Genomic DNA, 12,535 nt, shown 5'->3' on the forward strand with positions numbered 1-12,535 from the left:
TTTCAAGCCCTGCTTTAGGATTCCAAGCAACCATAACATTGGCTTCAGTAGATAATCTTGAGACCATTAAGAGATGCACTTGGTGCTTACAATCATCATGTAATATACATTTTTCACATAACTAGAACACAGTGGTAATTCATACTAGAACACAGTGGTAAGTGCCCTTTCTGTCTTGTTTCGGCTAAAAAAAATATTTTCAAACGTCTTTTTTTTTTTCCTCACAAAAGAATGAAACATTTGTTTTATCCAAACCATTGTGTCCACAGGGGGAAAAGGGAAAGAAAGGCAAAAAGGGGCCTAAAGGGGAGAAAGGAGAACAGGGTGCTCCTGGATTAGATGCACCTTGCCCATTGGTACGTCTCACTTATGTATTAGAAATGTTTCCTCTTACAGTAGACAATATTATAGGATGGTATGATATGTAAAGAGGGGCAAGCTACAACTTTTACCTAGTGCTTGGTATTCGTTCAGACCAAAAGAATCTGGTCCTTCACGTTTAACGCTCTAATGAGCTTTAGCCTGTGTCTACCTAAAATATTGTTTGGAAGATCATTCATTTGCTGTACATAAAATCTACTTATCTTCTGAGTCTAGCTCTTGTTATTATAAACATACGGCTTGTTTTTAAAAAACAAAATACCAGCATTGTCGTAGATGAGCTTTCTTGGTCAGCTTGCTCCTCTTTCGTTCTCTCTTGTTGTTGCTCTTGTTGTTTGCTCCAGCAAAGTCAATGAGAATACATTTCTTTATTAGTAACACTGCAAGTTAATCTTTACAAACAGGGATTCCGTGGAGTTAAGGGGGAAAAAGGGGAGCCAGGCCAGCCAGGCCTGGATGGGCTGGATGCCCCTTGCCAATTGGTACAGTATTGATCTTTCCTACCAACCCTGCATGTAATTCCTGTGTTTCTAGTGGATTTTCCAATGTAAAGTTTAAAATTATCAGACTTTACATTACACGTCCTCATACATGCATGTGCATGATCAAACTGGCTTGCTTTGGCAATCATAACAATATCTGGAGATCACATATCCTATCGACATTTGCAATATAACATTCAACATTTTTTGTACCTGCATTATACAAAGTGGTTCTGAGTTTGTTGTATTTCAGCATTTGCAATAAGTATAATTTTTCCTTCAGGATTTTTGTCTGCTTCCCCCACCATCACCACAACCACCAAAAATGCCTTATCCCCTACTTACTATGAATGAAACTCCTCCCTCCACTGACAAGCACAAAAGCCAGTACACAAAATACATTACTGACTGACTTGCGTAATTTTTATGCTTGCCCTGCACATGGGTATGAATTTTATCCTCTCCTGAACTTGTTTCACAGATTTGAGTCCTGAGTTCATTCATATTGGGTGGGTTAAAAACTAAATGGGAATACTGTTAGTTGTGTACATAAACAAAAATAAAGTAAACCTTAATCCAGGGGTAGCCAAACTGCAGCCCTCCAGATGTCCATGGACTACAATTCTCATGGGAATTGTAGTCCATGGACATCTGGAGGGCCGCAGCTTGGCTACCCCTGCCTAAATCCTAAACACATAATGCAAAATCAAGGGTTCTTCTTCTCCAGTGATCACATGGATGTGGTAGCTCCACTGAGGACATGTAGGCCCCAAAGCATGGTGAGCTTGGAAGTCTGCCCATGGAACTTCCTTAAATTTAAGCTTCCTTACTTCATTAGCAAGAGTTACCAACCTACAGGTGGTGGCTGGAGATCTCCCATTATTGCAACTGATCTCCAGGCAACAGAGATCAGATCACCTGGAGAAAATGGACACTTTGGAAGGTGGGCTTTGTGAGGTCTTTCCTATCCCCAAACGACACCCTCCGTAGGCTCCACCCCTAAAATCTCCAGGAATTTCCCAACCCTGTCGTTAGTATCAATAAAAAGGACTGCTTGTTGACTCTGTCGAATTTAAAGAAGAGAAAGATTCACAGGAGCTCCTTGTGTGCTATGAACTAGGATCACAACCACTCTAGTGCACACAAAGCATATGAATGGGAGCTGTTCCAGACTGTTCAATATTTAAAAATTGCTTTTCACACATAGTCCTAGTGCAGCTGATATAAAGAGTTTCCCTCAGTATTGAAGATAACGAGTCAAATCCTTCTTGTGAAGATGCATCAGAGATCCATGGAGTGTTATTCTAAAGACAGTGTGTTTAAGATTAGGGTGTAAATTTGTTTGTGTAAAGTTATACTGGATGATGAGAGCTTTGACTCTCAAAAGCTTTCTCCCACCTTATTAGTCTCTAAAGTGCTAGTAGACTCAAAACTAGCAGTGCAATCCTAAGAGCACTTTCCATAGGATTCTGAGGAGATCTGTTTAGAATGGCACAGATAGCCATATAGGATCCATAGACAGGATCTCATTGATGTCACTGTGGTCCCCACGATCAGTTCCATTTTGGAGTGGAATGGTATGCACATTTGAAAATAAGCTTTCTCAGGTTTGATAAGAAATGTAATGGCCTGCAGCCCAAAGCCCCTACTGTCTTTGTTTCTTAAATGTTTTAGTGTAACAGCCTTTCCTTTGGAACTTAATTTCCCACAATATACACCACACTTCCCTACTCTATGTTAGCATGAGATCAAGCCCCTACCTATACTAAAATTCTACTCATTGATCCTTCTCCCTTGTACCAATCTGGCAACACTCTTTATTTTCTGGAATATACAAAATACATTTTAATTCTTTTTTTTTTCCTTTGTAAAATCAACATTTTGTACACATTTCTAGAGAACTCCAAAGTTTTATGGTTAGCAATGAGACATGATCTGCATGTTCTGTTGTTCTTTGTATAGTTAAGCACGATTTTCTAAAGGTGATTGTTAAAAGTTAAGAAAGTCTTATTTAAAGCACAATGTTTTTCATTTAAATCGTCTGGGCAGACCATATCTGAATATGTAGCATATATTTGGCTTGCCTCTGTTTAATGATAACCTGCAGTTCATGTATTTGGTTGTGAGTGAGTCAAGCATGCCTACAATAATTGTTCCAAAACATGTTTGCCTTTGAGTATCATTTCTGTCTGGAGGTATCTTACCTCTGTGCCAGCGTCTTATAGACAGGCAGTTGTAGAAAAAAGTGGTTAGGAAGTGGCTACATTTTGCTTTAGATATAGAAGAGAGAATTCAGTGGAATAGTCGGAGCTGCTCATAAATGTTTGCAGATAAGAACAAAAAGAACAAAATTCAATCCACTTAATATCAAGCCAATGAAAGCAGTTGAACTGAATATAAATTTAAATTCAAATACTTTTATGGATCAGACTGCAGTAGGAATGCCAGTCTTCAAGTATGACCTGGGGACCCCCTGGAATTGCAGCTCATCTCCAGATTACAGAGATCAGTTCCTCTGTAGAAAACAGATGCTTTGGAGCAGGGGTAATCAAACTGCGGCCCTCTAGATGTCCATGGACTACAATTCCCAGGAGCCCCTACCACCTCATCTTCTACTGGTGGCCAGAGGGGATCTGGCAAAACTGGGCTCCAAGTTGGCTGTTCTGGCTGTAGCTAACCAAAAGTTTAAAGTGGTTCAATTGTTCTGTGTGGCTAACAATGGTCAGGATCAAAAGCACAATATGGAGAAACTTAATTGTACATAGTAGGGATTTAGAAGATACCATTCCCTTGAACACTCTAACAAGCTGTTCCCAAATCTCAAGTGACCTTTGGGAATATTCTTTCCCAAACCAGCTTTGATCAATGCAGGCAATCCAGAAATCTTCATTATACATGCAGAAGTGCTTTGAGAAGCACACCGAACCATTTGGATCCCAATCAAGTCGGCCATGTACCGCTAGAGCACAACAGGATAGTTTAGCACCATTTTAAGAACTCAAATGCTGATTATGACTCATTTTAGCGAATTTAGTTCGTTTGGGGGCTTTGATTGTAAAAATCATGCAAATAGCAACTCAGGGTAAAGGGCAAGACAAGTCAGCATGTTTGTGGGCAGCTAGCCAATCACTGAACTGACTCATCTTTAAAAAATAGACAGAAGCGATACACTCTGGCTCATGGAAAGGATCATTCACATTTCTGAAGAGTGCACACATACATCATTGGATATGTGTTATCACTGTACTATAGCAATCCTTTGCAAGTGGGCAAATCTACACAGGCAAATCCAGCTGTGAATCATTTCTATAGTCCAGGGAAAGTACCATATTCAATGATACTGGCCAGGCCTCTCTATTCCAATAGTCTAAGGAATCAATTTTACAGCTGATCCTAAGCACATGAACTAGTGAAGGCAATCTATGATTTGCTCATTTTTGGACTGAGTCCCTTGTTGAAAACATCCCCTTATGTTGACACTAAAACCATGCTTGCATGAAACACTTTATGGTGTTCCTAAGATTAAAAACCAGTCATTGATTATGGCAGTTTTGTTTGTAAAAACCGAAGAACATAATATTATATACATGTATATATAAAGATAATTGTCATGCATCCCACTTGTTATTTTATTGGATATTTGAATTTGACTCATCTTCCTAAATTAGAGTTGTGTTTTGTGGAATATGGAGCTATATTTGAGCGTTTGTAAGATATATTGCCAAACTAATAATGCACTTTGGAATATTCTCTCCAAAACAGGGGCCAGATGGGTTACCAATGCCTGGCTGTTGGCAAAAGGTAAGAAACTGTAAACGCTGTTTTGCTTCTTATTGACCCTTTACACACTGGAGGTTTCATACTAGGCTGCAGGCTGGAGTTTTAGTCGTGGCAGGTTGCCCCACTTCTTCCTGCACCCACACGGGGAGCATTTGGCCCAGTGCACCTCATCCACCTCTGATTTGTGCTCCTGCACAGGAGCTGGGGCAGTCAAGTTCCCAGTGCGTAAACGGTAATTGTTTCATTGTGTTCCCCATATTGTCAAGTGCCAAAACACAAAATTATATCTGTCCATGGATTGCTTGGCAGAATATTTTGTAAAAATCTGAAAAAGCAAGGATACACAGAATTTTTGACAATACATGACAACAAAAACAAATGAAAACAAATAACTGTATTTAAAAATTGTGCATGCCGTTTAAGAAATGGAATGTCGAAAGTTCTTTGTAGGACTGTGTGTTTATTTCAGTTCTTCATGATACATACATATCAGCTTAGTTCAGATATAATGCAAAAACATGGATTATTTTAATACTTATTAGTATGAAGAACCAAAATTCCTTTAACAATTAGTGGAAACCTGAGTTGCCTTGGCAAATGCTAGTATCTATTTTGCTCTTGCCCCTGCCTATACTTGCCAGCCTCCTGCCTTTCCTCTGCCTTCAGCATTTTCCCTGCTTCCTACACATGCCAGCCTCCAAGTAGGACCTAGGGAACCCCAGAATTGCAGCTCATCTCCAGACTACAGAGGTCAGGTCCTTTAGAGAAAATTGATATTTTGGAGTGTGGACTCTATGACATTGTATCCCACTGGGGTCCCTGTCTTCCATCCCTAAATCTCCAGGAGTTCTCCAGTCTGGAGCTGGCAATGCTGCAACGCCATCCCCTGAAGTGGCCAGGGAGACCTGACAGCCCTACACATATCCTACTGCATTGTGGTTAAGACCAAAGTTGGGGAACAAGTCCATGTTCTTTATCACGTGAAACCATAATTAAGACTGTTAATAAATCAATTTCGAAGAATGATTTTGGATCATGACTTGACATGCCCTAACTAACTGTAGTTAGCAGAATGGCCTTCATTTGGTCAATCATCACATTAGCCATTGTTAGTTTAAGCCATGGTTTTTCATGATGTCTGAACCAAGCCATGGGACTAGAGATCTGAGTGATAAAGTACTAACCTTGCCAATTTCTTTTTTTTATCTCTTTGCAGTGATGAATCTAACTTTACAAGCATGAAGTTGTGTATATAAAACGCTCCACCTCTTGTATTTATAGTTGAAAACGGAACAATTGATTTTACAAGTCTGAAATATGTTTACACGTAGCAGCTTCTACTTGTTTGCAGTAGTCCATGTGTACATCTGTTCGTCATGTACATCTGCAATCCAGCAAAATAGAAACTATGTGAGAAACTTGCAAAATCAAATATTAGTCTCTCCCTACAGAGACCAATCATAGACATATGAGTTGTTACTGCAATTTTACTTTACTTTTTTTTTTGTTTTTTTTTTGGCTCGTGGTCCTGCATGGACAATAAGTGCCATGAATGAGTTTACATGAAATTGTGACCAAATATGAGCTCAGTGCTATGAAACGTACTGTACCTGATTGCCAATGGAATATCGTGACATTGCTTCCATGTTCACGTTCGTAAACGCTTCATTGGATTGTAGCGCCAGTATTTTGCTTATGCAGACTAAAATCGAAAGCATGACATGCGTGCCAAACCAGCTTGTGTGTGTGATTGCATCATATGCTCCAGTGACTGTTTGCTGTGACTTTTGATTCAGACGTCTGAATTGTTCTCTTTTTTTTGTCATCTCAAGGGAGTCACCCCATGGCTTATTGCAAAAAAATGATAAGAGGAGATTAGATGATGGTTTCCAATTTGGAGGGGAGTGCAGTTCCTTCTGAAGGTGGATGGCCTTTCAGTTTTCTGGGTCATGCAGCCACCTTTGTCAAAAAGGGCGCTACCTGTTTCATCAGCATTTGCGTGCGCTGCTCGCAGCCACGATGCAGTCGCCTTGGGAGGACATCAGCAACAGGTCCTTGTCGACTGCTTCACCAAGAAGAAAAGAAGCATGAAGATTTTCTTTGTGAGTAGCTTGACAGAGTTGCAGAGAAACACCAAATGGATCATTTGATGACAGGCCCCAGCATCAACTGGAGGACAATGTGATCATATTCAAGGATAGGTGTTTCACACACGGTATTTTGGGATTGTGAAGGCGAAAGAAAGTATTCTTGGCAAAAGACACCTTAAAATGCCGGCCTCTGGAAATACAGAACAGATACAGATTTATGCGGATTAATGTTTGGGTTTAAGATGTTCCTGAGTAAATGACAAACTTTTGTAAAAATATGGAAAATATATTTAATTTAATGCATTTCTTGTTTCAGTTCACTAATCTCTACTTCAGATACACAGATTGTGGGGAACACCCCTTGTATTTGTCTTATTTGAGCATTGTCTTTTCAAGGGACCTGTGAGGTCTTTAAATCTCTGAAGCACAGAGCTGTTTATTTTTTTACTGGTACAAGCTTATTTGATTCTATGTCTTTCTTTTCTTCAACAGTTACATGTTTTGAGCTACAACAGTTCAAATAATACAGAGAGAGGGAGAAGAATGATTATTGCACAATAGTCACAGTATAATACAAATGTTTTTGCAAATATATACAATTTTTGCATCAGACTTTTAAGTACTAATTCTTTAATTTCTGTATTTGGAAAACATTTTAATGTTTATGCCTTATATTCAGAAGACATGTTGGTAGTAAACTTGAGAAACTAATTTATGTTGTTTACTGTGCTACCTTCTAGCTTTTAAAAATATCACTGTCTCTGTTCAAACTGGTTGCTACATTTTAATGTATATCCATGAGTATTTGAGTTTTTTTATGCCTGACCAAATAAGATAAGCGTGTAACAATAATACTAATAATAATGTTAGTAGGATGGAAATGTCTTTATCATATAATCATCCGTTTCTGCAAACCATAATATATATCATCTTGAAAGCAATGCTAAGGTGATTACACTACCAAATATTCGCTCAATACTGCCTTATACCCATGAGTGAATAGTGTCTGACCTAAAAATCTTAAAATTTTATTTTTACTTAAATTTTATATTTCAGAATAAAAAAGCTGTCTCCACTCCCAAAAAACAAATTCAATTTAATCATTTTCCCCAGACCTCAGCAGTCATTTTAACGACAGCTTTAATCCTGATGCATTTAATTTTTTTTTTAATAGCATTGCTAGAAGTTCATTGCTGAGAGCCTGGACAAATCAAAGTGTTTAAGGAATTTGGAGAAAGGGATGCTTTTTATTCCAAATGCTTTCTTGTGTTGATTTATTTTATTGGAAGTGACTCCAAGTGCTCAGAAAAGCAAGATACATTTATTTAGAAGGTAAACAAAATTAATCAAATTAGAGACGAAATAGCTCTTCTAACTTTTAAGAATCCAAAGCATAACCATCCTATATATTAATACAGTTTCTCTATAGATACATTCATTATTACATCCCAATATATAATTAATGTATCAGTTTTAAATCCAAACTTAGATTAACAGCTCTTGGAAAACATCTTCTGTAAACAAGGTACCTCTAAACAAGGAAGTACATTCCGATAATTTTCTGGAAGTTTATGAATGTTGTGAGTTATTACAACTTTAGTGGCTCCATTTCTGGCTTTTGTTTTCATCTGCAGAAGGATCCCTACAAGGAAAAATAGAGCCCTGTTTCCCCTTTCTGCCTATTGTTCATGCTCAGAATGGGAGTGGTTGGCTTGCCTGTCCCTGTCTAGGCTCTCCTCTTCATTCTTCAGTTTATTCAGTCTCTGGAGTAGATGTAATTTGAGCAAGCACAGAGAAAGACTAGATTGGAACACAGGCCTCATGCACAAATTCTCTAATGCCTAACATACTGCCTGTAAGCATGGGCATTTGAGGGGGGGTGGAGCACAAGGGCAAAAAGATTTCCAGTCTTTCAGCCCCTATTTTGAGAATGGCAACTGTATGGGGTGGCCATGAATGCATATCTAGCAATGCTCACATTTTTCTCACGAGTCCCCTTTCATGTTCCTTTCTTTAAAACAAAAACGTTGGCCATAAGAATTTGGCATGTTATTGACCTGACAGCCTTGTCATTGATTTTAATTCTGATTAATTGCAAATTAATTCAGATGCTTTGGCTTGATGGTAGGAGAACTCCATTCCATTGTTAAGGTTGGTACCATCCCGTTAAATCCATGCTGCTGTAACCTGACCAGCTCAATGGTTAACAGTAGCAGAAGATTCTGTACTGATATGTGATTCTTACAGGAGGATCTGTTTGTATTGCCTGATAGAAGCTCAAATGTGCTCAGTTCTGCCAGCACATACACTTTTAGATGATTTGCTGTGCCTTTGCATCGATCTGTAAAAGTTATTTTGGTGCTACTTTTTCCCCTCTACATGCAGGATATCTCCAGTGTAGACATTTTGGTTTGGTCATTACATCTGTAGTAACAGTCTTACTGTAGATCTTTTGTGTTGTTTGGGGGGGTTGAGCTGTTTTTCCTTTCAAAAGGTGGAAGCAAAATGAACTTTCATAGGTTCAACATCCTTCCTGCTTGCCTTTTGGGGGGGGAGGGGGGTTGTTTTTGATGATTATTCTTTTTCTTTGACTGCTTGTTCAATACTTATTTGGGGTTTTTCCCCAGTTAACCAAGAACCAGTATGCCTGAAAGTAATGTTTCAGAATGATTAATCTTCCTTTTTATTTTCATAAGCTAGGAAGTGTTGTCTCTGTCAAGGTGCTTCAAAATAAGTGTAAAGGATAAGATAGATTCGTGATGATCATGTAATGAAACCTATAGTTTTCTTTTTGTGGTAAAAGTGCAGCTTTGGAATCAACAGAAAACATGATAGAAAGGCTGGATTAGACCATGAACTCTAGTCACCTACTTCTGGTGCATGCAGCTTCTTCAGTTGCTTGTACATAATTCTCCCGCCTACTTGGGTGATCACAGGTTGTGTGGGCAGAATGAACCCTTTCAATGGAGCAAATGGAAACATGGTAGTTCCATGTGTACACTGGAGCACCTCAAAATTATAGAACTTTGGAACCGTCAACTCCGAGGTCTGGCAATGTTAACAGTAATAATATAAAGACTTGAAATGCATTGCCCTCTGAAGTCAGTATTATGTACAGTATTAGGAAAGTTTTTGCTTTATAAAGTATTGTTAGATTATTGTTTCATTTAGTGTGTTGGTGTTTCTTTCAGTGAATGGATCCACCAATAAAATGTTGCCATCTGGTGCAATGCAGAAAAATAATAATTAAAAATCCATGCCAGATGTTTCAGCTGGTTTAAACCCATACAAGTGACAATCCAGTAACATTTCTGAAGGTCCTTATTAATTAATCGGATGCAAGACTGATTGGTTTATACAGGGCACTGCTAATGATGGGAATATGTTGTTGGACTGGTTTGGGGTAATAGAACTGCTTTGTTGAATTATTTTAAAAAGCACAGTAATGAACACAGTTATGACTATAAGGTTTTTGATGATGACATCCATTGTCTTTAAAGACTTCCTAACCTCCATTACTCAGGCTTTTTTATCTGTATATCTGATTTTTGTTTTTGTTTTTTTAGTTTTACTTAGGAAAAGCATTCTTGTTTCTATACAAACTCTACTTTTCAAGGGATGCATTAAAAGATAACATGATTTCCACTAGTTCTTGACAACCATATTTTTATTCAACCAATATTAAAAAAAGAAACACTCGCATTTTTTCCTGTAAGGCATTTTGGCATGCTTCTCAAAATTCAGTCGTTGGCCTGGCTTTATAGACATATCCCTATCACTTTGATGGCATGACTATTGCCATTTGAACCTATTGTGTCTGTGAAAAGTGCCATCAATTTGCAGCAGACTTATACTGACCTCAGCAAGGGGCTTTTAGGGCAAGTGAGAAGCAGAGGTGGTTTGCCATTGCCTGTCTCTACAGAGTCTTTCTTGGTCTCCCAACCAACTACTGACCCTGCTTAGCTTCTGAGATCTGATAGGATCTGGCTGTGCCATGCCACCTTCCCTCACTTGAACATAGTACAAAGCTGCAAGAAGAAAACCATGAAAGGGAGAGTGAATATCCTTAAATAGTGGAACCCAAGCAGTTCTTGTATCTGTATTGTGCCCCGTTAATTATGTTGCTCAAAAGCAGATTTATCATTCTTTGGAGATCAGGAGGCCTTATTTAACCTGGGATTGTCAATAACTTACCTCTTTACATTCAGCAGAAATGCTAGTGGAATTTCAGCTCTTGGTACATCACTGGCAACATTTGATTTTAGGGGAAAAAAATTATGCTTCACATGTTGTAAATGTACGCCACAGTCCACAGGGAGGTTTTCCTGTGCAAACCCAATTCAATGAAAGAGAACTGATGAGTGCTTTTGGATCCAATCACTTTTTTCAGTTGATCACACCCAATTTCCTTCTTTTTACAGTAAATCTCCTACATGGCTTTCGTTCCTGCAGTTCTCATGATTCCACAGTATAGCCTATTTTGATGATCAAAAGGGAAGGTTCCTCTTTACTTTTTCACCAGCATAAAAAGCTAGATAGATATAGTCCAATCATCAAGGCTGGGGCTTTGCACCAAATAACTTCCCAAGGGATTGTGCTGGCACATTGTGGATATTTTATCTTTGTACATTTTTTTGGAAAATATAGTATCATGCAGCCTAGTAACAATTTTTTAAGGTGTATGTATCTGGCGTTTTTTTGCTTTTTCCTTTGGGAAAATATTATATTTTTATTTGTATTTTTTACTTTTTAAAAATTGGTCTACATGTGCAGTTCTTTTTGCATTTCCTTAGCAACAAAAAAGAGAATCTGCAATTGAGAAGGAATTTTCGCTGCTTGTTAGAAACATTTTAACAGGTCATTTTCATATCACACATTCTGTCATATCACTGTAAAAACAACGGGACTATGTAAATAATTGCAAAAATTAAATTACTGTTTTACGTTTGTTTCACATTTCTACTTTATGATGGCCTCTTCCACGGATATCGTTCCTCTGTGAGCTTGAGCCTATCAAACTCTTTGAGTTCTTTCTCCTGATTTGTCCTGTTTGTTTCAGTTTTTAAAATTTCAGTTTATTTGAGTTTTGTATTGGTTTTTGTTCCCAGGTTGTGAGAAGTTGATCTTCAGAATTATTTTTACACTATTTATGAATTATTTTCATAATGTAAAAAGTGTGTAATTATTAAACTCTTAATCTTGCCAGAGGTTGTTGTTTTTTTTATTGCTACAAAGCCTCTCCCCCCCCCCCATTGTGAAAACTGAAAAGGTGTACATCATATTTGTTCCATCCTGCAAAAAAAAAATCTACTGGTCTAAAATTCCATATTCAGCATATCAGATACTTTCTTATTTGTCCAAAATATGTAATTATGAACAGATTTAAATCCACCTATGAATTATAGCAGAGATCCTCAACATTTTTGAGCCTGGAATTCTGATACACAGCATGGGGGATCAGGCACAAAGTGGCTGCTGCAGGGTACGGGGTCAGTTATCAGATGGTCACCCCAGCTTACCTTCAGTTACACAGTGAACATCCTTGTGCTTTGGTATCAGCCACTGCCAAAGCAACATTTTTAGAAAATTGCTCAGCCAGGCCCATTATGCAAGGAGCTGAAAATCTGGGGTGGCAGCAGCAGGGCAGCCCCAATTATGCACCCTGCTGCTGCTATCCCAGCCCTGGCCCGGCACAGCACCCTGGAAGACCCGCAACAAGGGAAAGCGGCATCCTCCGCATTTACTGCTGTGGGCACCAGCGGGGGCTGGGTCGGGCCAGCTCCATGCATAAGAGGAAGAGAC

The 12,535-nt window shown here is 38.6% G+C and overlaps 1 protein-coding gene across 3 annotated transcripts in view; it reads left to right on the forward strand.

The window, feature by feature from the left end:
• COL25A1 (collagen type XXV alpha 1 chain) overlaps nt 1-11,938 on the forward strand; it is a 317,331-nt gene extending 305,393 nt beyond the window's left edge. For 2 of the 3 annotated variants that reach the window (XM_077300637.1, XM_077300636.1), the window contains 3 exons: nt 786-863; nt 4,626-4,664; nt 6,476-11,938. In XM_077300637.1, the coding sequence (XP_077156752.1) occupies nt 786-863; nt 4,626-4,664; nt 6,476-6,508 (150 nt within the window). In that variant the 3' untranslated portion in view covers nt 6,509-11,938. Of the gene's footprint in view, nt 1-269; nt 357-785; nt 864-4,625; nt 4,665-6,475 lie in introns of all 3 variants that reach the window. The other variant, XM_077300635.1, reaches the window with a different exon arrangement.
• The last annotated feature ends 597 nt before the right edge of the window (nt 11,939-12,535 follow it).

This window comes from Paroedura picta, chromosome 10 (genome assembly GCF_049243985.1).
Source record: "Paroedura picta isolate Pp20150507F chromosome 10, Ppicta_v3.0, whole genome shotgun sequence".
In the NCBI taxonomy this organism is placed as follows: Eukaryota; Metazoa; Chordata; class Lepidosauria; order Squamata; family Gekkonidae; genus Paroedura; species Paroedura picta.